Source organism: Blennius ocellaris (assembly GCF_963422515.1).
Source record: "Blennius ocellaris genome assembly, chromosome: 13".
Lineage (NCBI taxonomy): Eukaryota > Metazoa > Chordata > Actinopteri > Blenniiformes > Blenniidae > Blennius > Blennius ocellaris.
Genome location: NC_137662.1, coordinates 11,102,283 through 11,129,413, shown reverse-complemented (window position 1 = coordinate 11,129,413; position 27,131 = coordinate 11,102,283). Strand labels below are relative to the sequence as shown.

Genomic DNA, 27,131 nt, shown 5'->3' with positions numbered 1-27,131 from the left:
TTGATACACTGATTTTAGTTCCTGGTTTATAATATCATCAGGTATAATGGCTCTGTGGTATTTCTTTGTCCTATTATGTTGAGTTTTGATGACAAAGTGCCAGATGAATTGTAATTTACTACTGTGGCCACTTTGTAGATGACACTGGTGATGCACTGATTTGTTTTTTTTGTGAGTTTATTAACAACCTTTAATCTCAGTAGATTATAAGTATAAATCCATCCAACAATCTATCATGTGTACCACTTTGTCGTGTTCAGAGCTGCAGGGCACTGCAGCCAAGCCCGGCTAACTGAAGCCGAAGGCAGGCTACACCCTGGGCAGGTATCTAGTCCACCAAAAATTATACAAGCTGGAGTGATGCAAGGTTAATTTGATGAGTATGTCAGAATGAAGAGTGAGACGCTTATTTATAAAGAGGCTCAGCATTGTGAATCCAGTAACATGGTTTATGTGCTTCTGATTGAGTCTGTGTTTTGGGCTGAAAGCCAGACATAGAGCAAGTCTTAGACTAACTTCTTCTTATCACATTAGAAAAGCAGACAAGACTCTACTGAGGACTGAACGTTAATGATAAACAGTGGTCTGCCCCTTGCACAAAAACAGCATGTGATTCTGTGGGTTTCTCAGAAAAAAAGGGGGGTTTCAGTGAGGAATGCAAACTAATGCAATCACTCTAATGAGAAATCAATTATTTTTGTCCTGCTAATGTGCCAATTTGGTGAAGGGACGGATTTATTCTATTTTATTTTAAAAATTGGCAATCTATCAATGAGCGCGGCTAGTAGAGCTTTTTCCCAAAGGACATTTGTGCTGTGTAAGGGAGTTAAGACAAAAAGAGGAAAAACATCTAATTTAACACAAAACTCCCACTACAATCACATCATGTGGTCTAAATTTGTCAAATCCCCAGACAAAGAGTGACCATTGGATCTCTTAGCTGAACTCTGCCATGAACTATGACCTTCATATATCCCCCTTAAAGCCAAGCTATGTCTGCTTTTTAAGGGAGACCTCTGAAAGTGGCCTAATTCTTTTTGGATGCACTCATCTTTTTTTGTGTGCAGGAATCCCTGTCTAATCAACAGCTAAATAATATATTATGTAACTGATAAAAACAGAGTCAAATACAGAAACAAGCTGCTTTGATTCAGTCCTTTAAGCAACAGATGAACCTTTAATGAACCTCTTCATACTTTTTTAGATAGTTTGTTCCTAATTTCAGGAGCAAACCTGCTTTGTGCAGTTTGATTTGGCACATGTAGGGCACTACTCCAAGCAACTGCTACTGCTGTTGGTAAGAAAGGTCTGGTAAAGGACCAGGTTGTAGAGGAAGTTTCTCTTTTCACACATGCCAAAGTGGGCCAGCTCGGCTTTGTTCTCTGCCTTGCACGAGTTGTGAGCCGAGGCTGAGAGCTGAACGAGAGGCGACAAGAAGCGCTACTTAATACCAAATCCTTTATTGTGCCATCTTTTGTGCGCTGTCAAACTCTGAATGAATAGGACCGAGTCTTCCTGCAGGCTAAGCTCAACTTCTCAAGCCTACACCTCGTGGCTGCCAAGCTGATGAAGATTACCTGAAAAGGAAAAAGGGAGAAAAAAAAAGGGGGGGGGGGGGATGGGGGGTGGTGGAATGGAGAGTATAACTGCACGACGAGAGCAATCCTTCTGCCTGTAAATAAACAAATCCTGACTCGAACTTACTGACAGCTTCTTTGCCTCTTTTAGTCTTCAGAGCTCTGGTCTAGATCACTCTCAGTTCCCAAAACAGTCTCTACCTTCTCTTATCTCTCTCCCAGACCCGACTCTCCATCCTCCCGCCTGTGCTGCTCCACGTTGGGCACAGGGCCCAAACTCTATGAGCGGCTTCGCCCGCCTCCCCACCTCGCTGCCCTTTGCCATTGCTATCGCACAGTATAAGAACCAGACCTTCTCGGACTGCACTTAGCTCAGAGGCTAACACTAACCAGCCACAGATGTTTACGTTGGGAGAGAAGGGGCAGCAGATGCGGTCTCACTCAATAAAACTTGCATCTCTCCCACTCTGCCTTTGTCTCTCTCTCTCTCTCTCTCGCTCGTTCTCTCTCTCTCTCGCTCTCTCGCTTACTGCAAGTCTGCAGAAAACCCAGGGGAGCTCTTTAGATGTGAGGGTGTGACAACCTTGCTTTCAGACTTTATTTGCCTCATTTCCAGTCCCTCTGCGCTCTGAGTCACCTGGGTTTCCCCCCTTAACAAAATTAAAAAGGACATTCTTCTTGCAAAGTTCTCAGACTTTCGGATACTTAGCAGTAAAACTTATTAGTGGGACAAACATCATTTACAGATAGGGCAAGGAGGCATTTTCTGCACAACTTTCCCTTTATTCAGGTGACTGTTAGCACACCTGAGTCCTCTTTATTTGATGATAAAAAGAGACACAACCCAGAAGTGGAATTCAAGCAGCAAGAACAGACAGGAATATCTCCAGGTAACACTCTGCAAACAAGACTCTGGCAGATCCATCCGGGAGAGAAAATGGTGGATAGACAGAAATAGCAAGCTGAGGAGGATTTTGCCTCATTAGGCAATGTGAATTCCGTGCTACAATATAGGGAAGTGCTGAGATAAACGCTTTGGCTTTTCTTTTGTTTATTGTGTTCTACACTTGTCACTTTCTTCAGGGAAGTTGGAAAGTGTCAAAATGTTTCTAATCAGAAAACGCAACAATTTGGTACAGGAGGCATGGTGTGTGGTCCGTTATGAGCTCATAAACTGACTGACAACAACACTAAACAGCACACAAACCTCTGACACATAATTGCTCTGTGATAACTCAAACGTTTTATTCTTAAAACATTTAGGTCTCTGTCTCAACCTAGTATATTGGATGGTTAGAAAGTCCACAGTGCATATTGCTAATAGAAGGCAGATTGCAGGGCTCTGCAGCAGTAATGTCCTGGCAGACAGCAAACGCTTCAGCGGATCAGTGTTTTAGCCCGCGGGCCCTTTTGGGGAGGTCTGAGAAGTGGCAGGTCACTATATCGTCTAAGCCTCTTTAAGAAGGAGCATACCAGCACCTCCTGCAGTTCCACAGACGACGGAGTGAAACCGCTTTGAAAACACGACAGGAGAAAGGATCATAAAACACAGCGCTGAACAGCCTACTAAACATGGCATGGTGAATCCAAGAACATAACTCATAACTGCTTTGATAATCTCTGTTCTCCGAGCAAGCGGCTGTGATCTCAGCCTGCCTCTGTTGGAAGCACAGCAGAGTCTTTTAGATTTTGTAAGATAACCCACTCATGGTTTAATAAACATTATGGTAGTGGCGTTAGGTTTGTACCGTGAATGTAACTGTTCAGACGGATCCTCTTTAACATACTAGTATGTGGCCAGTTGGTTAAGCGTGGTAGAGGCTGTGTGCAGTTTCTCAGGCAGAGTAACAAAACAGCATCATTATGTGCCCAGTGGGAAGAAACCTTCTGTGAACCTCCAGGGTTTTACTCTCCCACAACCAATCCAGTGGGGGTGGTGGGGTAGCTCGTATGCAGGCATGCATATGAAACAAATGAAAGGGAGTTAACGCAATATCTGGTCGACTAGGCACACACGGCATTATGGAGGATGTGAGAGATCAGCGCAAATGTCTGCAGTCCTCATCCAAAACTCTCAATAAATGAAACATCAACAAGTGAGAGACCCGTGGCTTTCCCTACACTTAACAAAAACATCTGATGTGCATTATTTCTGACAGAGGATGAACAGCTTGGCTTTAAAAAAAAAAAAAAAGATTTCCCTGTGCACAGCCAGGTTGTGTCCATTAACAAAATGCTCTCGGGGAGGAAGTTGTCTGAGATTTGCAAAAGGTGACCAGAACTTCTGAATTCCTCTTTTTTTTTTCTTCAGAAAACGATCAGAGGCTTGACAGCTCAAACACGTGTCTGTACTTCCCTCTAGTGGACAAATGATTTGCTCCAGAGAGGTAAAACATCGACAAAGGCAAATGTGACTGACAATGATGGTGACTAGCAATACTGCAAATGTGAGAAAAGGAGGAACATCTTGTATTCCTGTGTTGCATGGCTGCCACAAATTGCAGATTTTTCGTGGTTTAAAATTGACCATAATAACCCACGCCACTTAGTGGAAGAAGTGTTTGGCAGTAAAATAACTGTAGCGATTTCAAATGCAGATTTATAATTTTCTTCATGCAGGAAAAACTCTGTTTGGAGTAATTATGAGGCCCTGTGGTTATTGTAAAATGCAGAAAAGGGCACTTTGCACAGAAACATATTATAATGGTTTACCGGCAGACGTGGGACGGCCTTCATTGAGGCAATAGATCAGGTCTTTCCAAGTCCAAAATTTGCTGGTTCCAGTCTTCCTCTGTCCCATGCCCCGGAGTGTCCTCTGGCAGGGCCAATAAACCCAAAATTTCTCCCCATAGATGCTGAGCGTCTTGGATAGCCAGTCTCTCACCAACCACATGAGTGTGAGTGTGAACAGTTGAACCTGATCACCAACAAAGTACTTTCATACAGCTAAGAATGTAAACAACACTATTATCACTTCTGAAAATTGAATGTTGGTAAAAAAAAAAAAAAAAAAAAAAAATCAATTACATTTATGATTAACCATCTTCTTTTCCTTATGAAAGTTTTGCAAAGGAAAAGAAAACTGAAACTATTATAGTTTTACTGATTACATTTTTTGATTGAAAGACACACGAAATTAGGTATTAACATACACAGCAGGACTGCATGGTGGCTTCTACCACAACTGTTAACTTGGAAGCTAGTTGTGCTTTGTTCTATAAAGCATGTATAAATATTTAACTTTTACCTCGTTAAGGTAAACATGAAACATGTTTAATGAACGTATGTAAGAAAATGTGATAAGTAGCATATTAGAAACATATTGTTTTCAGAGAAATCTTGCTACTAACTTCTCCATTTGTACTCCAGTCTCACAACAGCATTAGTTTGTCTTTGGCTTGTCAATCTCTCTCTCTCTATAAGGAGTATACGTTCTTGCTGTCGATGGCTGTGTTCTCTCCAAGTACTACAGAGTTATCCAAAAGTAGAAAAACGTTTATTTTGAGTGAATTGGTGACTGTTTTAAGGTGTGAATACGACTGTGTGTGATTGTCTGTGTTACCATGTTTGCTCTGTGATGGAGTAACAACTTGCCCAGGATGTATCTTACCTTGTCAGTTCGGCTTGTAACTATCACCACAAGACCTTCGGTTGCATAAAGAAGTAAAGGAGGATGGATGTCTCTGCCAATTAATTCGGCAAATCCATTCACACACTCCACAAGAGAATCCTCCTGTGTCCTCTAACTTTGGGCAAACCTTCATGTTTTATAATGCAATAAAAATCTTTCATCAAAATGTCAATTTTCTGTCTCCTATCCTTATCTTATCTCCATACATAAGAACAGAGAAAGACTTGGCACCAGCAATCCCTGTCACCCCGAATAGAATAGAGCAGTTTAGAAGATTTATTTATGTATGTATATGTGTATGGATGGATGGATGGATGTTGTTGGTTTCTTACCTTGATGACAAATTTGTGAGGTGCCATGTGAGATCAACAGGTTGTTTCACCTGAAACAAACGCATGGCCTTGAATCAAACATTGTGGCCTAACAAAAATGGCAGAAGGTTTACACATTAAAGATGATAACAATATAACATTTGCGACCTCAAGGCAATATATGCAGTCTATAAAGTCAATGTTTGCTTTTAGTCTAGCAGTGACAACTTCCCAGTATTCCCAGCAGTACTATCCCAGTAATTTTCAAGCCAGTTACAAGCGTATCACATTGTAATGTGTCAATAACAAACCATAATCAGAGCATACACTTTAACCAGAGTGATGAGCCGTTAAAAGGTTTCTAACTCAGGGAAGGGAAATATTCTACAGCACCGATGACCTTATTTATTCCATTCATTTAGGAGACGGGAAGTCTGCGCAAACGTTCAGCCACCTTTCACAAACTACGAAAGAAAGAGTAAAAGTCAAAGTGTCTAATTAAACATTAAAGATTCTAAACTAAGAATACATACCGCCAACCCTTTTGAATGTTTTGTCAAGCAAGGCCACGGGAGATGACGTCACTGTTCTGGTGTAGCTAAAACACTACAAAATCAAGAGGGGATTTTAGCTTTAACTTAAGGAGTACTAACTAATTTGGTTGAGTGACTGTCTACGTATTGCTATAAAGCTGAGTAAATGTAGATTCAGACAGATTTAATGCCTTGACGCCAATGATTACTGAGGGGCGTATAAAATCGGCGACAATTTGTTAGCAAGGCCCACACGAGGACGCACCGCCAACCGTTGCTGCGGCAACCAGTAGTGCCTCTATAACGCCTGTATAAATATGAAAGTTTGACTTCATTATATCAAATCATTATATTTTATGAACAGATAACGCTAATCATATTGTGTAAATAATTGTGTGTTATTGTGTCTGTTAGAAGCGTAGGAAATATACAATTACAAAAGTGTTTAATTTATGTAAGGCAGTGTGATAGGCGCCAGAGAGACGTTGTCGCAAGAAAGGCACCGAGTACAGATTAGATCACGTCTAAGTGGAAATTATTATAGTTTATGAAGCCCTTTTCGTGGTCGATTCTGATTATATGAATATCTAATAGGAAACGGCTTCGTTCTGGTTTGGTCGTGGAAAAAAAGAAGTCGCTGCTCCAGCCATGTCTCGACTCGTGAAGAAGTCACCAGCTGTCTGTACGGACCTTCCTCTGGACGACACGGACGTCTGTCACAAGCTGAAGTTACTGGGGAAGCTTCTGAGTTCATGTTTTGGTCCGTCAGGAAGACTCAAGCAAATCCATAACAATATCGGAGGGCACGTCGTCACCACTTCATCCTCCTCTGTTCTTCTTCCAATAATTTCTTCCTCGCAGCCCCTCGTCAATCTGATTAAAGCCTCCATTCACAGCCACAGTTCTCGGTTCAGTGACTGCGGTTTGTTTGCTGCCATCTTTTGTTTGGCTCTCATTGAGCGAGCACAGCAGTGCAATGTTAGAAGAAACATGGCTATTAAAGTGAACAAGCACATGCTGTCTGTGTGCACGACCTACCTACAACAAGAAGACTGTGCCTGTAAAGTGAAGCTTGACTTCTGTAGCAGCAACAACTTGATCACATTAGCTCGCAGCATCATCTCCAGCAAACCAGCATGTGTACTGACAAAGCCAGAGTTGCTTCATATAAGCAAACTGGCCGTGCAAGCTTTTCTGCTTACTGTTCCCTGCAACAGCCCGGGGACAGTCACCCTTGGCAGAACAGTGACTGTCTCAGTCGAAGGCCAGTCTGTGCTCAACTCTGCAGTGTTTCCAGGTTTATTGATAGAAATGCCTTGTGACTTGCAACCCAGTGAGATATACAATAGTTTGAATAATCCAATGCGCATGGTGTTGTTCAGTTCGTCACTTGCTGGGGACCTCTCGGAGCTAGAGGAAGGGGTCATCGAGGTACACCCAGGTGTAGACACAGACTCACAGATTCTGGATCAACTTCTTAACTTTGGAAAACAAGTGATCCAAGATGAGGTGAAGGTCTTTGTGTGCCAGAAGGTCATACACCCAGTGTTGCACCAATACCTGAGGACTCATGGGATCATTGTAATAGAAAGACTGGGGATCTCACTCATGGAGCCACTTGCTCAGCTGACAGGTAAGCTCGGAGCATGTCCACTTGGTGACTACTTTTGTCAATCAAGCTATTCCCTTAAATTAAAGGTTTTTATTGGTTTTTGTACTTTAACAAATAGGAGCCAAGTCTGTTGCCACACTACAGACCATAATTGCACCCGAGGTCTATGGGAAGGTGAAGGATCTCAGCATCAAGGAGTTTGGATCCAAGAAAATGTTGTATTTACAGCCTGTTGGGGAGTCAGCAATCTGTACCATGATCCTCTGCCACAGAAATGAGACCATGTTAACTGAGCTCAAGGTAAGATCCATTTGGTGTGGGTGCTTCAGTGTTGGCGTCAGCTGGCTTCCTTTTCCATTTACACGTGCAGCACAACCAAAACATTCATGTCAGCTAAAATGATGTCAATATTTAGATTGAGCAAGTTTTTCACCCAATTCAATAATTACTAATTATTTCTACAGCAACAATACAGCAGCTTACCAGCAAGACAGTTTCTAACGCAATCAGCTGGCTGGCAGGTACTCTGAATTTCGTGTCAGCTGTGTCTACTGGGATCGGCTTGAGTTCTAGTCATCCTTGTCTGGATAATAAGATGGATAATATTTCTAATGTTGATAAACTAGTGCAACAATAAACAAAGAAAATGAATGTTGATTAGACCTTTTTTTTTTAAATCTTACTGTGCATTTATAGCACTAATTGAGACTCATCTTGTGATACAAAAATGTATAAGAATTTTGCTTAAATTGTAACGTTGATCTATTTAAACTGCAATACAACTGAAGGCTAAGAATGAGGCAAAGATGGAGAAATGCAGTGTGTGTATGAATTAGTTTTGGTCACACATGCAGTGAGGACAAACTGTTATCATTCCACTTGTTACATCACAGATAAATATTTTTCGGTAGCAAATTGGGAACACCAGATATCTCTGACACCCTCCATTTAAAATGCAGAATCCCAGGAAACATTATTTTGTATATTATATAATTAAAACCACATAATGGCATAATTTCTGTTGGAGCTATTCAGTTACACGCAAAGTAAAAAAAAAAAAAAACAATTTTAGCACCGTCCATCATCCACCTTCGACACCTCTTTCTGTCACTGAGTTGCAGAAAGCTTGAGCCAATCCCAACTGAGCAGAGACAGGCGTCAATATCAACGGTTCCCTAGTTCAAACACAGACAGATAATCTTGTGCACACAACTATTGGCAGTTTAGAGATACCAGTTAGTGTTAAATGATTGTTTCTGGATTATGATAAGAAACTACAGTACCAGAAGAAAACTCCACATGGAAAATGGCGCCAAGCAAACACAGACTCAAACAATGGTTATTGTCACTTAAGAGACAAGAGTCTTACTCACACCACAATAGTCTCACCATCCATTAGATGATGTCAAACCTGTTGAGCAAGACATCTTCCTATGAAAGAATCTGATTTTAAATAAGAAATGAATGTAACTTTTTTTTTTTATGTCTTACATAAAAGGTGGTGTGCCAGAAGACAGAACACGTGTTGAGACTCACGCTAAAGGAACCATTTACCTTACTCGGAGGCGGGTGTACCGAGACCCACTTAGCTGCTTATGTTCGACACAAGGTGAGATCCAGTATTTAGTCTTAATGTTTCATCAGTTCCATTTATCTACACTGCAATTTCTTTTTTTTTTTTAAATCACCAAATGTTTTAATTCCAGAGCAAGAACCAGGTTCCAGAGATGGTGTCTCTGTTAGGCTGCTCGCAGACAGAGTACCTTCTTGGAGTGGACGTGTTCTGCCAATCGCTGGAATCTGTCGCCAGAGCACTGGAGCACGACGGCAGCATTTCTTCCATTGATCTGACTCACGCTCACCACTGGATTCTCCCTGCAGACGTAATGGAGGAATGTTTGGAGGAGAGCTTGGAGGAGAGCTTGGACTCCTGCGGCTGTGGGCTGGTGAAGAGTAACTCGAATATGAAGTGGACTCATCAAAACACAGAATACGCAGACTTTTGTCCTGCACCTTTGTTGAGAGACGCTCCTGTGCAGCCACTTGTACTGGACTCTTTCACAGCTAAACTGAATGCATTACATGTTGCTGTAGAAACTGCTAATCTTGCACTGGATGTGAGATTTGTAATTCAAGATGTGAACTAGCAGTAGAATGAAGATGATCCAAATGAGGACCAAAGTTTTCGAAGACAAAATATAGTGAAAACAGTCATTGTGAGCATGTGTTGCCTCTGTCTGATTTATCAGATGTACTGCAGTTATGAATGAACTGTCACTGTTTATGGACTTGTTATGCTCTACAAGCTGCACATGCTGATGAGCATGAGGGCAAAAACACCACAAAGACATTACACATGACAAAATGTACTGCACATGCACAGATCCATTTACATTTTAATATGCACATACATATCCAAATATGCATGAATATCATTGCATATATAGAAATAACAGCACATCCACAACAAGTTATTATTCTTCTATAAAAGTTGTAAAAAAAAAATAAAAATCTTCCATTGTGATGTTCTGTTTGTGTGTATGCTTTTTTTTGTTTTTGTAGCTGTAAGGATCTCCAAATGAACTTCACAGAAGATGGCAGAACTGACAAATGTGTCCGAGCCAGTTTTTATCGATTTGGCGACAGAGATGCTGATCACAATCTCATCAATCAAAGTCCTTCATCACGCTGACCCACATTGTTTGACAATACAATAACATCTAAAGTGTGGTACACTATAACTCTGCAGACACATGAGGTCACAGAGGCAAGACATCCTCCCATAAAGCCTGCGAGATATGGATTAGTTAAAACTTTGGAGAATATATTCAGATCTGCATTTAAGACAGTGATTTCCACATTCGAGGGGTTTCTTACCGAGGTTGACTATGACCGTGATCAGGGTTATTTCTTTATGTCTCTATGGAAACAGCCTGGTTAAGCATGTCTGCTCACACCGGTCCAAAAATATCTCAAAGTGCTCTTTACAGTTCCACAGGGAAACCTTCCACACCTGCTGTATTATGGTTGGAGCCATATTGACATTAAGTTGCTCAAGCAGAGTGAAGGAAGCGACTCTAGAAGTTCAGCTTCCGCTAAAGAAGACTCTGATCCGGTCTACAAAAAATAAATGAATCGAGAAGTCTTCTTTAGAAGGTGTTGAGTTACTTGTATTCACTGCTTTAAAGTATGTTCTGGCCTGTAAATCACATCCAAAAATAAGTCGCTTTGTGGAGGAAAAAAAAGACAAGTGTGGTAAATTCATTTTTTTCCCGCCCATGGACGGATGGTGACCCAGAAACAGGGGTCCAAGCTTTTAACCAGAAATGTGTTGTTGGTTCGCTCCCTGAGAAAGGTCTATAATCTCGCAGGAAATGCCATCTAGAATATACACTGCACTGTGGCGACCCTGGACAGGATGGTTTTAAGTTCGAAGTCTGTTCTAAGTCTTACTGGGTATTAACAGTTCCGATAGATTGTCAGTGTAGTGCATGTGTAAGTGTAATGAGGAGTCACTGCTCAGTAGAATGCCCTCCGGCTCAACACCACTGCTAACCACACACTTATAAAAGATATGGTTGAAATCAAATCTTTGTGTCAGTCTCAAGCCAAATGGAACATGTTGGGAGTTTGTGATGGTGGAATTAGTGGCAGAGCTGCCCGAGACCATCAGTCCCATCCTACTAGACAAGTGTAGCCAGCGTGCATCACTGTGAATAAGATATCACGTTGAGAATCAACTTATAATTAAAACAAACTAAAACTACACAAATTAGCGTCTCTAAATAACCTGTAGGTGTAAAGATGAGTGTGTGAATATGATTATGTGATTGATCAGTGAAGGACCAGCTCAGGGCCTCCACGTTGATGAAGCTGTACAGAAAGTGAATGGATGGAGGGTAAAAATCAGTGACAAAACCTTACTGATGCTATACAAGTTTTTCTTTTGGATGACCACATTTTTTTTTTTAAATATCAACGCCCTCAAAATGTAATGCAGACACCACGTCAGCGGTTTTGTACGCAATTGTGACTCCATGAAGAACAAAAACACCACAGCAGACATGCTTTTCAGTACATTTTACTTATTTTGTAACATGAATCCTCGGCCTCCTCTGAAGAGCCTTCTGGGATGCTTTTGTCAGTGGAACCTGAGATCAAAAAGACTCCAATAAGGGAGTAGTTAAATAGTATATTTTAGACTTGTGACTTGTAAGTTCCAATTCTTTAACCAAGAAGAAAAGAATAATAATACAAAAAACATTTCTAAAAGACAAATACCATAGAACAGAAATGAACAGTGTTGAGGTTTTGCCTTTATCTCTCTTCACAGGAATGAGGTGATTTGAAGAAAACAGAACACCACTCCCTGCTGGAGAAAAAAGATAACAGTTGGTGCCATTTTAGACCAACAGATGAGGGGAGGACAGGTCAAACACTCTTGGTGTGTCGGGCGAGCTGGAGACAATGTTGGGCCAAAGGTAAAAGGGGAGGGAACACGTAAAGGAGGGGGGGGGGGGGGGGGGGGGGGGGGGGGAACTAGAATACACAATCTAAAATAAGACTAAAAGTGAGAATACGCTTTATATGAATATGTGCAAGTGATAATAAAGGCACAATAGCACAGTGTGTCATGCTTTACTAGTTTCCCTTAAAATTAGCATCAGAGGTCATGTGAGTCTGGGGATTCATCGTTCAGCCTGCGCCCGCTCGGTTCAGCCACATACTGTAGCTTTATCCTCGCTGCAAAGCCTCTCACAATGCCAAGGGGAAGAGGGGGGGGATTTGTTAAGAGGACCGTTGTTATTTCAACGGGGATGTTTGAATTCAGAAGTCAGTCAGAGATGACAAGACAGCAGACACTGTGTACCATCAGTGAAATCCTGGACTGTTTTTTTTTTTTTTTCTTGTCTCAGTCAGTTTTGTTTGTTTTCTTTCTGTGGGCCTCGTGTTTGACATTTTATGAAAATGTCTTGTTTAAAAAAAACACGACAAAAAAAAAAAAAAACAGCAGGGAGCAACATCTGTTTGTCAATCCTTAAACCTAGCAGTTCAGCTTCACGCCTTTGTGCTGACCTTAATATTTTAGCCATCAATGACTTTAGAAATCTTGTTTCACCGATCCTCCAACTGCTTTAAGAGTTATCGTATTGTGACCTCTCAATAAAAGTAAGTGAACATCAATATGAAAACTTACATTTTACCTATAACTTCTGCCATTCTTTAATCAAAACATTACCAAAGAGAGCTGTAAAAAATAAAAGAATGTGCAGATATAGTAGCCCCCCTTATAGTTCCAGTAAAATTGCCCTAGATTCAGCTAAAACAAGCCGTTTCTGCTTTTACAGAACTGAACGTGAAACAAACAATGTCTACAACTGAAGCAACAAAAAAAGAAAAAAGAGAGAGAGAAATTATAATTGGCGTCTCTTATACTGACAATTCAGTCACTGGGGGGCTTCAAGGTGGCAGTGTAAACAAAGACTAGAGGTGTCAGCGTTGGGAGTCTTGTACATATAAACCCCCTGCTGCAGTTCAGTCCCAACTGGATGAATCCGTGACGCTATGAGCATGTGACTGGGAGCCGGGAGCAGAGCTTCACACACTAAATTACTGGGCCAACCATGTTGATGGCTTGAGAGCTGGAGTGACACTGCTGATTTTGTTCAAACCTACACACTAATTGAGTAAATACTATCACATCTAATAATACTACTGAGAGAGAGGAAAAAAAAAAATAAAGAGGATAAAATATATTTCATCAACTAATATGATAATAAATGTTTTTGGTTTGTACAATAGGTGGTTAGTGAACTTTGTCGGGTGCAGCCCTTAGTTAGAAACTACAACATTTTTTCGAGCTATGGTACCGATTACCTACGATTCTGTTTGAAATTGGAGCTTAAAGCAGTCAATCAAAACACCCAGGTAGTTTCATCTGGTATTATTTGAGTACTATCTATTCATATTTTCAGTTTTCTTTTCTTTTTTTCTGAGGCAATTTACAAGAATACAGGTCAGACCCAAATGTAATTTTTTTTGTTTTTGTTCGTTTGTTTTTCCCGTTAGGAAAACAAACAGGGGACTAAGAGAACAGCTAGAGTCCTTGCAAAAGTCAAATAAAATTTCACAAAGCTTCCTCCAAGTCAGATTAATACGCACTCTTCTCATCTCGTCTAACCATTCGCTCCTACAAATTGTCAAAACTGCATTTCAAGCAAACGATTCGACCAAAAGCTCTGAGACACACTTCAAACTGAGAGGAGGGGAGAGAAAGGCCGAGGCGAGTCGAGGGAGATGAGGGAAAGAGGACTGTATTGGCTTCGAGTGTCTAGGTCCTTCCTGCAAGTAGTGGGTATAGCTTGGGGTGGGGGGGTGAGGAGAAGGAGGGTGTTTGGGACAGGTTATGGCGATAGATAGTAAGGGCAGGGTGGCGGCGTCGCGGAGGCCCCTGCAGAAGCTGACCTCAATGAACGACGAGGGCCCCGGCAGCGTAACTCACGGAGCTGTCCTGCCAGTTCCTGCACTGACTCGACTGCGCGTAATTCAGAAAAGAGAAGTTCATTTCTAGACCAGACTTCCTCAGCTCAGCCACGGCCTGCAAGACAGAAACAACATTCACAATTTAGCACCACTTAAGGAGCGTTAACCGGGAGCGTCGAAAGTCGCGACTGTTGAATGCATTTCCCAACGCGCTTGAAAATCTGCCGTCCTAAAAGCTCAACCAGGTCAACTGCCTCAAGTAGTCATCAGCTTGAGATGGACTCGGGTTTGCTTTAATCTTTTGTCATCAAATTTAAAACAAAACAATCTTCAAGGAGCCGCGACAGTGAAATATGTCACAAAGCGGCGTGTTGTCTGTCCGCAAAACAAAAAGTAACCACAACCTTGTTTAAACATAAGGCTGTGTAGCAGAAACCATTTAATCCGTTTCCCTCCGACATGGTTTGTTGATGCATGATTAGATGTGACAAAGTTTCAATCAGTCATGAGACAAATCACGTGTCAAATAGAAAGAAGACACTAACGTGCCGAGTCTTAGTGACTAATGAACCAAAGTATTCTGTGTATAATTATGATATATGTGATGCACTCCAGGAAAGACTAACTATAAAAAAAATACTTAATGCCAAAGAAAAATGCTTGTTTTGTCTTGAACTACCTAAACAAATGAGGAAATGATGAAAAGAGTTGGACAATGCTATCTGATTCGTGAACGCTGAAGACGCACGTCAGTTGTTCTTGTAATTTAACTAAAAGCCATAGTTTAATGTCATGTGTACAAATTGTGTAAAAACTAAATCTAATCAATTAAGTGGTAAATGAATTTCACTTATACACCGATTTTTCACTGCTCTCAAAGGGCTCTACCAACTGCACTATCCGACATCTTACCCTCTTTTCTTACATTGATGACTTGGGTTGTTGTGGGAATCTATTTGTTTGGGGATCCTTTCATTCGGCATCAAATCCTATTTTCTCTCCCTGTATCCTATTTAATCAATCTCATTCTGTACACACATGGACTCTTGCTCTGCCTCGCAACAGTTGCTGGGAAATAATATAAACACATCATCAAAGTGAAAATTAGACTTTCTTGCGGTACACACATGTAGCAGTACTCCAATCGGGTGACGGCCACAGATGGTGTTGCGGTACTTCTTCAAGTAGTTGGTAAAAGACATGGGATCCAGCTGCTCTATAATGCCCATCCCCTGCAAACAGGGGAAGAAAAAAAAAAAACAGTCAAAGAGAATTCATAAAAACATAATGTTCCCTCATGTCTTAAAGCACAGACTGTTACTTAAAAGTCAAGATCTGTTTTTTCACTGGAGGTATTCTGGCGTAGCACAGCAATTCTAGCACAGATATTAACTACATTACTTTCATTAAATGCCCCCATGACAGCAAGCACACAAGAGAAGCAAAAACTCCAGAAAGTAAACTGCAGCCATCATCAATGCGGCTGCAACTTTCTGCTTATGCCAAAGTGTCTACGAAGAGCTCATTTCACATCAACATGCTTTTCCAGGCCATAAGGGACACGTGTTTGACATTCAATTCATGCAGGTTACGATGAATGTAAAACAGTTTAATGAATCCTGTAATATTAACTTTGTAGTGTTTATTCTTCATTGCATGAATGTGGGACACCAGCAAAAAAAAAAAAAAAAATTTATACAAATTCACTGTACTTTGTCTTTTGGCTCCATTTCAGGGGTGACCACCACAGATCAAGTGATCAAATTAGCATCTGTATTAAAATAAATCCACCTACTGAGTTCGAGATGTAAATACCAAGTCGTTGACAATGTTATGATTTGGGCTCAGTGTGTGTTTATTACCCATTATGGCACAAATCACAAAACGTTTGTTTAACCTATATCCTCAATTACCATTTTATCAAGATGCTCAATAGACCTGTAGATCTCTCCTTGAGCTTCATCGTAGTATGTGTAGCGAAACCGTTGCCCTTAGAGACAGAGACAGAAAACAGCTGTGTTGAGTTGTGTCACAGTTACGGCGTGCTTTGTCAAGGATGAATTGCATTCCCTACCCCAGTGGCAGAAGTCGGACGAGACGATGAAAAGGTTTGAAGGGTCTGCCAGATACTTGCTGAGCAGCTTCCCGTATTCCTGTTCCTTGGACTCACTCAGGGCTCCGACGAGCACAGGAACGATGCTGAACTCGTCTTTGTGGCTGAAACACCAGGCAGCTTCGGGTTAGCCACTGGACTTCAAGATTGTCAACACATCTTCGCCGTTATAAGCGCTCCCTGGCACCAACAAGCGCGACCTCAGACGTTTGCAGGCATTTGCCAACATCTGTAATAGATCTCGAAAGAAATCTGTGATTCAGATTCACACCGACTTTGAACCCGTCTCGAAGAGATGCTTCAACTGACGCCACGGGTTGAATCAATACTACATAATCCCTTCTTTTCAGCACAGACAGATTCCATCTGACTCCAGCCAACCAAACAGAAGGGTATATCAATTATGCATATCACACTTTTCATACGTCTTCACACGTGATTGTAGTTTGCAGAATCTATAGAAAGCAAATAGATAGAAACATCTGAAAGACAAGAACTTATTTTGGTATTTTCTTCATTTTTCATGTGTGATTGAGAAAAACTCGATGTGTAAATGATCTATTCGAGAGTTCAGTGAATGCCACTGCGGTGTGCATTACCTCTCCATGGCTTTAGCAGTGTAAGGCAAATGCATTTCAATACTGTGCTCATCTTCATCTGTCTGCATACTCATCCTCTCAAACAACCCGGTTTTCCAGAGGTCAGCATAAACTGTGAAAAAAGATGTCTCATATTACTGTGTGCATATGATCACATTCACATCCACTGATTAAAGCGTTTTGGAGGTGCAGATTATTTAAAATGGGAATTGTTATCAGGCCCATGCTGAGCAAAACTTAAACCCAGAGAGTTGCTTTATTTACAGTCAGGCATTTTCTTTTTTTCTCAAGATGATCATTAAGAGTTCAGGTGTGCCCCAACCATTTTTGTTGTTGTTGTTATTGCTACAGTCTAAAATGAACAGAGCTCGAACAGGTAGGTTCATATCTGTTCCATCTTTAGAGGAGTAATGATCCAGAGTGACTCAAAACAGGTGTTTTCTGGTTGTGTTGCATTCCAAACTACAATAAGTTGCTCGACTCACCTATTTTGTCAATACTTTATCACCGGGCAAACATTTACAAAGTAAGATTAAGAAATAAAGGTTGAGGGAAGAACATTGTGAGTGAACAGTGAATACCCTTCTGGTCGATTCTCAGGTCATACAGGGGTGTTCTATAGATGTCTGCAGGCGACAGGGCACAGCGGGAGAGGGGCACATGATGTGAAGGTCCCAGGATGAACACCCTACGACTGAAGGACAAGAGGATTTATTCTTACGCACTCTGGCCACGAAAGAAACAGCAATATATTCCACCACCTATGCTACAATCGTTTCACTCTGTTAGAGGAGGGGAATGAAGATAAGACATCGTCATCCAAACAAATTGTCTTTAATAAGCAATAGAGACAAAAAAAAAACAACCAACAACTTACGTAACTGAGGGATCAACCTGCTTGTAAGCATGTGCTGCACAAGCACCGCAGTAGGTATACCCAGCATGGCTGCAAACAATAACATGTTCAATGAGAATCAGATGGCATCACATTCAACATGACCAGAAGATGTTTTTCTTCTTTTAATTAAAGCGTGCTTACGGCGCTATGATGGCTCGAGCAGGTCTGATTGTCGACTGTGCTTGAGAGAGCCAGCCTTCTAGCTGTGCATTCAGCTGGGATCCTGCAATGGCAGAAACATAATTACTATTTCGGTCACTGTAGGTTGAACAAAAGAGAGTCACCAAGTCAAAAAATAAATCTCACAGAGGGTAAACTTGAAATACTCATTTCCTCTTAAAAAACGTCCAACTTAGATTTAGGATTCCAACACAGTTAAAAGGTGAAGACTTGGCACAACACAAGGGTTTGGAAACAAACTTGGAAATGGCATTATGTGCTCTACACAACCAATACTATGTCAATACTTTTGAATTATGACAAAAGGACAATCATCCACTTGTCATCTGGCTCTCGCCACATGAAGCTATGATAGACGGTAACCATTCCACCAGTGTGTGTATGTGTACTAGGCCTACTTATGTAGTTTCAACATCAATAACAGGCAGCTGACTCACTCCTAGTTAGGCCGGCTGAGAAATCAAACACTCAGGATAATAGGCTTTGTAAAGACAGAGAGTTCTATCAGCATAATGACAGGTTTGTGTCTTCTCAGAAGGAACATATAGTTTCTCTATTGGTGGGAATGCCGAAATAAACGTTAATAACGAAGCAGCAAAGCAAGTTCATGGGGGACAAACCGGCAGCCTGGTTGGGTTTAATCAGAAGATACGAGAGTATGGCTTATGAAATGGGGGAAGGGGTGCAACATGAACCTACAGTATTCTGCCCTGCCCAGTCCTTTGTTTCGTCGCAGAGGAAAATTTCTGCACATAACTTAAGCGAGTCTGGATCAGAGAGCAACAACACTCCCACAATAAGAGCTGGTTTAATGAAAGTAGGCAGGAGTGCTTCGGGGGATGTCTGATGCAGCTAGCCGGGGTAGCATGTAGGCCAGGAAGTTCTGCAATATCAAGACAACTTAGCTCGAGTTGATTGGATAGCTTGTCTAAAAAAAAGAAGGGAAAAAAATAATCCTGAGTCGCTGATACCCATTTGATTTGAAAACACCTCGATCCAGCATCCAAGCGTGTAGTGCTGAACAAGCTGAAATAAAAAAAAAACCCTGCGCCAAACAAGAGATGGAGCAGTGACAGATGAGTGGAAGCTAGCTGACTTTTATCAGCTGGATTAGTGCGACCCAGCTGAACGTCCGCCGATGTAACACACACAGACCACATTTATAACGACAACATAACACAGGTTGGAAACAACAACGGCCATCTAAATCGATGTAGCACGCTGTCACGAAGAAAAAAAAATGAAAAAACAACCAACATCCTCCCCCGACTAGCATCCAGCATGCTAACAGGGACCGAGCTGTGTTGATAAGTTACCTGAAGCGGAGTACCAGCTCCCGGCGTGACTCGCTTCTCTGCACACCACTCGGTTCGACATCTTTGTTCCTAAGCCGCCTATCTTGGTTTACTTGTTTCTTGTCAGGTGGGGGTGGGAGAAAAAAAATAAATGAAACGAAGCAGCGGGATCCGGTGTTAGCTGTCCGACAGGAGAAGCAATAGCCTGCTAGCTGATTTGACTGAAAAGACAAAGGACAGCTGGCTGGAGAGACAGCGGGCTAACTGGCTAACAGGCTGGCTGCGATCAGCTGGCCCGGCTGCTGCTGCCGGTTAAGTGAGTTGGCCGGGAGGGGAGTAGCGACCCGCGAGCTGTTTTTTGTCAGACAGCCTCGTGATGTTGTCGTGTAAAATTTGAACCCGGTCTTTGTGTTGTGCCGGTGTCTTCCACCCAGGAGACCAACAAGAAGAGGAAGCTTTGTCACAGCCTGGATCTGAGGATTTACTGAAGTGTGTGTGCCGAGACAGGTGAGGGGCGGAGCTGAAACTGTTATTGCGGTGACGTCAGAGGGCACCGATTGGCTACAGTATTGGAGTGCACACTCTGATTGGCGGAAAACATTATTGGGACGGGGACCATTTAAAATGAGTCCGATTATCAAACTGTATATACGTCAGGTGAGCCAGTACTGAGGTGCTTATTACTCCAAACAACAACAACAACAACAACATAACATCATTTTCAATCTGAAATAAATATCATCATTTCTATTCTGGGGTCACATTCAGCACCAAATTGAATTGAAATAGGCCAGACCACTAAAAACAAAGCATAATAACATAAATATCCATCCACCCATCCATTCATCTTCTGTACTGCCTTTTTCTGTGCAGGCGCACAGGACCAACTATGAATGAGGGCAGAGTAAACCCTGGTTGCCTGGCCGTCGCAGGACAAAAACAGAAACAGACAACCACACACACTCACCTTAACCATGTAGGGTTACCAATTAACCTCACATGGATGTTTTGGGACTGTGGGAAGAAATTGGAGTACCAAGAGGAAACCCACGCACACACAGAAAGAACATGTAAATCCACACGGAAAGGCCAGGCCAGTATTTGAACCCATGACCCTCAACTTTGAGGCTCCCATAAAAAGAACAACTCCAAATTTCCCATTGGCTTATTTGAAAAAAAAACAAAAAAAAAAAACGCAAGTAGATATGGAAATTCATCACATTACAAGCACACAGGAACTACACTGTGCTGTGGGTTGTGAGTTGAATCCCATTCTGTTGCCTTTATACATGTTTTCTATGTGAATGCATGGGCGCACCCTGAGTTTTCGTTTGTCTAAAAACATGTGTTTTGATCATAAATTCCCTACAGGCTTGAATGTGAGTGTATGTGACTCTCAGTGTTTGCCCTGTGATGTACTGGTAACCTTTGAGAGTGTGTCCTGTCTTTCCCTGTAGTTTGGATTGGATCCAGCGCCCTGTGACTCTAAATTGGGAAATGCAGTATCAAAGGTAGATGGACAAATACACTTTTCTCAAAATGTAAACAAGCTTACATTGCTGAAATCCTATACAGCTCAGTGTTTCTATAGACTAGTTCCCCACCTTGCTGCCATCTGTGCTTCAATTTATTGAGCTCAGCATTTTGTTTTGTCCTCCACTTCTACTGGACGAATATAACACTAATGGATACATTCAGAACAAGAGTTTGTACCATTCATGAAATTGCAGTTAATGTTGTCCTTGTTATTGCTTGCTGTATACTTTCCTGTAACTAAATTACAGCCTGTTGTGGGACACATGACATGTTATAAACCATACATAAACCGCTGAAATCCTTTATGGGTGTTTGTGTCTGCCAATCAAATTACTGATCAGAACTGAACTTGTCAGTGTTTCACCTGCACCTGCTCATAATTCTATTCCTCAGTTCTTTATGTGATGCAACATGTTTGGGGGAAAAAAGAACAATAACAACAAAAGCACTGCAGAGATCTTTATTAAGTGCAGTTTGTGAACACACTGTGCCTATTAAAATGATATAGGTCAGTCATATGATATGGCTGTCATTGTATTGTACAATAAATTATATTTAGAAGTTGGATGTAAAATAAAATAAAATAAAATACACCCGGAAGTCGAGGTTGCGTTTTCTCAGCGGAACGGAACGGAGGGCGGGGACTGCTGTCAGACGGACACACGGGAAAGCGGAAGCTAATGGCCGGAATGTTAGAGCAGCGATGAGGCTCCACAGCGTTTGTTGTATATGGGGGTAAAATATTCTGATATAAGCCACATAAATAACAAATGTATTCTATTTATGAGATATAAATGCGACGCATTTGCTAAGGAGTGTCTTGCGTTCTGTTCTAACGAGCTTAGTTCGAGGTATCGCTAACAGCAAACGCGAGAGCAATGTCGGCCAAAACAAACGCCTCTAAAGGCAAAGACAACTGTGAAGTTATTAAAAACTATCACAAGCAGGCCTTTGAGTACATATCGAAGGCGTTACGGATCGACGAAGACGACTCAGGTGTGTTTGTGGTGTTGTTTTATTGACGCGTTGTTGCGGGTGACAGCTCGGAGTAAACACCCTGCTGCTCTGTGACCACAGGAGAGAAAGGGGAGGCTGTGCAGTGGTACAAGAAAGGGATCGCTGAACTAGAAAAGGGCATCACGATAGAGATCACCGCACAAGGTACTACACACATCCCACGAACTTACCGTGTCGATGTGCTCCAGCCTCACATTCACTTGTTTAATCAGCAGGGGACCAGTACGAGCGAGCCAAGAGACTACAGGATAAAATGGTCACCAACCTCACCATGGCAAAAGACAGACTAGTCCTTTTAGGTAAGTGAACTCCAGCTGGATTGAAATCCTTAAAGTGTTTGATCAAAGTGATAATGTTGAGCTTGATCATCCTGTTTTGTGCTTCACAGAGACAACATTGGCATCAAAAAGAAGAAGTGATGCCCAGAGGTCTTCAAATCATGTTCTTCCACCACCAAAGCCTGCTAATAAAAGTCACCCTGGGCTGGCAGGAGTGTCCAACATCAGGCCCACCTCGGCTCTCAGACCATCAACGAGGCCCTCTGATCCTAAGGTGAGTGTGTCTTCTATTTTGTCAGAGTTGTCTGATAATTGTATAATTTAAAGCTTTTTATATGTTTATCTTTATTAACGAGAGAACATGTGCACATTTTTTTTTATTGTCCCTATTAAAGCAGCTCGAATGCTTCGTCATTCTGTTGACCAGCCCAACAAGCAACAAATAGAAAAGTTTTGTCGCTCAACAAACTCAAGATTGTCAGCATACGTTATACAATCTCTTCATATAAATCAAGCCAGAATTACTATGTTTAATCCCTCAAAACTGATGACCAATTTGTTGTTTATTTTCTTAGTTGTGCAGAATGAGTGAACAACATGCAGCTGGTCACACTTATTAGCTGTAATCTGGTTATGTATCTCTCTACTTATAACAGATAAATCTCTCAGAGTTCAATTTTAATGATCACAGTAATGCACAACGCAGGTCCATGTTTCACCCCCAGGCTCTTTGAAGTGTCACATTTTGTGTGTGACTTTGTCTGTGTTCACTCAGGCGACTCCCCGGATGGCAAAAGCCCAAAATGGAAAACCTTCAGCTGTGAGACAGCCCCTGAAGAGAGACCTGAAAAACTTCAAAAATGTGGACAGCAAACTGGCCAACTTGATTCTGAACGAAATTGTTGACAGGTACGGAGGAGATAAGAAAAAAAAAAGTATGAACAGAGCCAAGTGTTTACTGGATTTGAGCATTGGCTTTGACATTGTTATAAATGAAAGTATTGATGACTACGTTAAGCAGTAAGTTTGAGTGGAAGAGGACTCACTTCTTCTCTGTGTGACAAAAGCTTTTGTTGGTTCATTAATAAAGTTGCTTTTTTTTTTTCCCTCACATCATTGCATGCTCCTTCCTACTTCTAATCAAATATGTTGATATGTATTATGTACAATGACACAATTTCATGATATAAAGTTCACAAGTGATGTGATTGAAAGCATTACTAAAAAAAAAAAAAAAAAACTCGGTTGCATGAGAAAAAAAACTTGAATAACGTAAACTGCATCTGCCGTGACCTGTTTCGCCCGCTGCAGAGGAGCGTCCGTCTCCTTTGGAGACGTTGCAGGACAGAATCTCGCCAAGCAAGCACTCCAAGAAATTGTCATCCTTCCTGCCTTAAGACCAGAGGTAATCACTCAGAAACTTTTTTTTTTTTCTTTCCTCAGTGTATTCTAAGTACGAGTTTCCAAATTGACATGGAATGCTTTCTTCATCTTTTACTTGTCAGCTGTTTACTGGCCTGAGAGCTCCTGCACGGGGTTTGCTTTTATTCGGCCCCCCTGGGAATGGGAAAACTATGCTGGTGAGTTGAGCGTTTGTTCCAAAACAATGAGCCAATTCACTCTTGAGGAAACTGTTCGATTGCATGAGGCTGCCGATGAATAAGAAGCTGAATCACAGCCACGCACTTCCTCTCGCCAGGCAAAAGCAGTCGCCGCAGAGTCCAACGCCACATTCTTCAATATCAGCGCTGCCAGCTTGACCTCCAAATATGTACGAATCTTCATTTTATTGTACGTGCAGCACGTCTCCATGTCATCCTTTAATTCTTTGTAACCCGTTCTGTCCCACCGGTGCAGATGGGAGAAGGCGAGAAGCTTGTACGAGCTCTGTTTGCGGTTGCCAGAGAATTGCAGCCCTCCGTCATCTTCATTGGTTTGTATTTCTTTACGCGACAAAAGAAAGTGTGTGTTAGTGTTGGGTGGAAATAATTACAGATCCATTATTGTACGGTAATCAAATAATATAATGAAGATCCCTCCCTCACAGAGTTTAACCCACATTGAACTCATTTAAACCTGGAAAATAGTTGTTGTTTTTTTTTTAATACTTATGTCTTTTTGTGACGATTGCTTGGTTATTTATCTCGTCTTGTCTCAGATGAAGTGGACAGTTTACTGTGTGAAAGGCGAGAGGGAGAACATGACGCATCTCGGCGTTTAAAGACAGAGTTCCTCGTTGAGTTTGATGGGGTAAGAGTGTCCTGAATGCGACGCAGAACCCCCCCCCCCCCCCCCCCCCCCCCCCCCCCTGGATTTTCAAATCCAGCCTTTGTGTGTTTCAGGTGCAGTCTGGAGGAGATGACCGAGTTCTAGTGATGGGAGCGACGAACAGGCCCCAGGAGCTCGATGAAGCAGTATTAAGGTGCCCGTGCTGGTTTTTCCTTGATCGAGATTAGAATTTAGTTTGAGCTTAACGATTTTGATTTGTTAATTTGACAGGCGCTTTGCTAAAAGGGTTTACGTGGCGTTGCCAGACGACGAGGTACGGACTTTGGAAAATGCCGCATTGGTCTGAATATAAGGCAGACCTCTTTTTTTCTTTCTTGTTGACATAGGTTTGAAAACATGGGGTTGTCTGATATTGAGCCCCTGGTGCAATGATGAATTGTGCAAAACAGCAGCAACAGGTCCTGAGCCATTCAAACATGGAAGTGTATACAATGAAGAGTGAGAACAGCTAGTATGAAACCAGTGAGGCAAGAGAGAGAAACTGTAAAACTGGTAGTCAGACATAAGAAATTAGCGGCCTTCATCCCCAAACCTGCAGTCTCGTTCTAAAAAATTTAATAAGTTGATTAAAATAACCCCAGGATTGTGTCATTGTATGCCATTTGAACCAGGTATCAATTGGAACTTAATTGAAAATTCAAAATGACTTCACATTACTGTGTAACTCAGTTAAGTGAAAATGGGGGAAAAAAAGAAAAAGTCTTTGCGAATAAAAAAAACCCAGGAGATTTGATTCAATGTGTTTTGAATATATTTAGTTCAAAAATAAGAAACGAGATGCTTTTTTAAAAAACCAAAATACGAGGGGAGGTCATTTTATAAACAAGGTCGTCTTATATTCAGACCAAGATTTGATTCCTTTGTAGCTTCTTACTTTTTTCTTTTTTAACATTATTTAACTAATTTCCTCCAGACTCGTTTCACACTCCTGAAAAACCTCTTGGGGAAGCACGGGAATCCATTGAGCAAGAACGAGCTTTCACATCTCGCAAAGTAAGTGGATTTGCACATTGAACGTCTGTACCGTTTCTCTGCTTTGGCATTAATTGCTGAATTCTTGCACACGACAGAGCAACCACGGGATACTCAGGAAGTGACCTGACGTCATTAGCGAAAGATGCCGCGCTGGGACCGATACGAGGTATCGAGGACCGTTAACGTCGCTGTACTTTCTTCTCCGGAGCAAACCTCAGTCTGTTTATTAAATGTTAAAATGTGTCCTCTACAGAGTTGGGACCTGACCAGGTCCGCTGCATGGCTGCTGCTGAGGTGAGAGAACTCTTACTGCTTACTGTCTCCTTTCTACTAATCTACCATCACAGAATATATTGACATATAATTGATTATAGTATTAAAGGATTTTGCACAAAATTGCATCTATTTTCAGTGAAATAAAATTACAAAGTACCCGATTTCTGTCTGGAATTGGGTTCATCATAATTAAAAGCCTATAAAAGAGAAAAGGCAATGAATGATATAACAATGTAATATTGTGTTCATCTACATTATAGAAAATGGGTCATGTTTTTTTTTTTTTCCCTCCAGCACACTGCTTATCTCCTTTTTGCTCATTTTCTATTACATAAGAGTCCTGAGTTCTGTCTTTGTGTATGTTCACAGATGCGCAACATCAAGATGAAAGACTTTGAGGATTCCCTGAAGCGCATTAAGCCCAGTGTTAGTCCATCGACTCTGAATATGTATACCAAATGGAACCAGGATTATGGAGATACAACAGCTTTTTGAGCTTCGCAGTTCCTATGCACTTCTACATACAAAAAAGACATAAAAATAGGTTTCCTGCATTTTTCTCCAATGGAACGTGATCGTCTGCACATTAATAAATCTTGGATTAAACTCTTTGTAAATTCTTATGTATAAATTAATAATTGACATTTGGAACCACTGTGGGATTATTTCCTGTTTTATGGAAAGGCTTTGCTATCGCAATTCCTAAAAAAAAATGTCTTTATTGTGTTATTACTTTTCTTAAAAGTCATGCTACTTGAAATGTTATTATTTATTCTCAAGAATGTTTTGCAAAAATACAAGTGATCTTTCTTTTTGCCTGGAAAAAAGTGAACTTCTGTAAAAAAAAAAAAAAAAACTGGCATAACTTATGTCATTAAGATTATTACTCATCTCCATCAGGCACCTGATGTATTGACATGTTGAAGGTATTGATCACCAAGTGCTTGCTGTACTTTGAGAAATGTACAAGAGTGACGACAATTGGGCAAGAAAAAAAGCCTAAATGGGAGGTTTTTTTCTTGTAAATGTAGTTTGAAAAGAGTTTTCCATTTGCACAAGTAGATTGTAGTTATAAATATTGACCTTGTTTGAAAAGTAGGAGACCTAATCATCTGTGGTGTTTAGCGGGTTGTTTTTTTCTTCTCTGGAGTTTGGTTGGAATACTTCATATGAGCCAAACTGTAGTGGCTCTCCGCTCCCCTCAATCATCAATAAATGCATTTGTTATTGATTATTTGTGTCTTTGATGTGATGATTTCTACATCTGGTGACTGTGGCTTTAATAAGGATTGTTTTTTGTTTTATTTGGAGGCTCTGGTTGTGAGTGAAATGGGCTTTTGGGTGTTGGGTGGAAATGAATGCAAACACATGATTGTAATCAAGCAATATTTGGGGGGGTATATTTAATCCTCTCTTACCCAAATAATGTAATTTTACACAAACTTGCACAGAAAAAAGAAAAGCCTTTTCCAGCAGGTAGATGGTGCTGCAGCTCTATTTTAGCCTCTTCCAGTAAAAACCTCCACCG

General features: G+C 41.3%; 4 protein-coding genes across 6 annotated transcripts in view; 2 read left to right on the top strand and 2 right to left on the bottom strand.

The window, feature by feature from the left end:
* Window positions 1-5,567, bottom strand: part of slx4ip (SLX4 interacting protein) — a gene marked incomplete at both ends in the record, with an annotated part of 31,829 nt that extends 26,262 nt beyond the window's left edge. The window contains one exon of the mRNA XM_080508073.1: window positions 5,541-5,567. Within this exon, the coding sequence (XP_080364199.1) occupies window positions 5,541-5,567 (27 nt within the window). The remainder of the gene's footprint in view (window positions 1-5,540) is intronic.
* A 1,133-nt stretch (window positions 5,568-6,700) lies between these two features.
* On the top strand, window positions 6,701-9,811 carry mkks (MKKS centrosomal shuttling protein; the record flags this gene model as incomplete). The annotated part of the gene is made up of 4 exons (XM_080507158.1): window positions 6,701-7,685; window positions 7,783-7,964; window positions 9,163-9,273; window positions 9,371-9,811. The coding sequence occupies 4 exons, from the start codon at window positions 6,701-6,703 to the stop codon at window positions 9,809-9,811; spliced, it is 1,719 nt and encodes a 572-aa protein (XP_080363284.1).
* Window positions 9,812-10,204: 393 nt separating this feature from the next.
* Window positions 10,205-19,692, bottom strand: memo1 (mediator of cell motility 1). 2 transcript variants are annotated; one of them, XM_080507349.1, is made up of 10 exons: window positions 19,254-19,692; window positions 17,899-17,980; window positions 17,737-17,805; window positions 17,441-17,553; window positions 16,860-16,971; window positions 16,222-16,364; window positions 16,061-16,137; window positions 15,275-15,379; window positions 14,167-14,262; window positions 10,205-12,036 (listed from the first exon to the last, which is right to left on the bottom strand). In XM_080507349.1, exons 1-10 carry the CDS (start codon window positions 19,312-19,314, stop codon window positions 11,992-11,994), a joined length of 903 nt encoding a protein of 300 aa, XP_080363475.1. In that variant the 5' UTR covers window positions 19,315-19,692; the 3' UTR covers window positions 10,205-11,991. The 2 variants fall into 2 exon arrangements, with proteins under 2 accessions (XP_080363475.1, XP_080363476.1); XM_080507350.1 differs by having other exon boundaries at window positions 10,205-14,262.
* A 1,752-nt stretch (window positions 19,693-21,444) lies between these two features.
* Window positions 21,445-26,834, top strand: spast (spastin). 2 transcript variants are annotated; one of them, XM_080508172.1, is made up of 16 exons: window positions 21,445-21,764; window positions 21,846-21,929; window positions 22,001-22,084; window positions 22,174-22,337; window positions 22,839-22,972; window positions 23,375-23,468; window positions 23,569-23,643; window positions 23,763-23,834; window positions 23,921-23,996; window positions 24,222-24,313; window positions 24,406-24,485; window positions 24,563-24,605; window positions 25,266-25,345; window positions 25,423-25,493; window positions 25,581-25,621; window positions 25,973-26,834. In XM_080508172.1, exons 1-16 carry the CDS (start codon window positions 21,647-21,649, stop codon window positions 26,096-26,098), a joined length of 1,434 nt encoding a protein of 477 aa, XP_080364298.1. In that variant the 5' UTR covers window positions 21,445-21,646; the 3' UTR covers window positions 26,099-26,834. The 2 variants fall into 2 exon arrangements, with proteins under 2 accessions (XP_080364298.1, XP_080364297.1); XM_080508171.1 differs by having other exon boundaries at window positions 21,998-22,084.
* The last annotated feature ends 297 nt before the right edge of the window (window positions 26,835-27,131 follow it).

What these genes read in the sequence shown, in the direction of transcription:
- memo1 (XM_080507349.1), bottom strand. Translation starts at nt 19,314, where the DNA reads ATGTCGAACCGAGTGGTGTGCAGAGAAGCGAGTCACGCCGGGAGCTGG. An exon ending in ACTGCTAAAGCCATGGAGAG is followed by an intron (nt 16,365 to 16,859) that starts GTAATGCACACC and finishes CTGGTGTTTCAG; the next exon opens with CCACAAAGACGAGTTCAGCA. An exon ending in CGATTGGAGTACTGCTACAT is followed by an intron (nt 14,263 to 15,274) that starts GTGTGTACCGCA and finishes TCTGTCTTGCAG; the next exon opens with GCCGTGGCTGAGCTGAGGAA.
- spast (XM_080508171.1), top strand. Translation starts at nt 21,647, where the DNA reads ATGTCGGCCAAAACAAACGCCTCTAAAGGCAAAGACAACTGTGAAGTT. An exon ending in CTCGATGAAGCAGTATTAAG is followed by an intron (nt 24,486 to 24,562) that starts GTGCCCGTGCTG and finishes TTAATTTGACAG; the next exon opens with GCGCTTTGCTAAAAGGGTTT. An exon ending in TGGCGTTGCCAGACGACGAG is followed by an intron (nt 24,606 to 25,265) that starts GTACGGACTTTG and finishes AATTTCCTCCAG; the next exon opens with ACTCGTTTCACACTCCTGAA.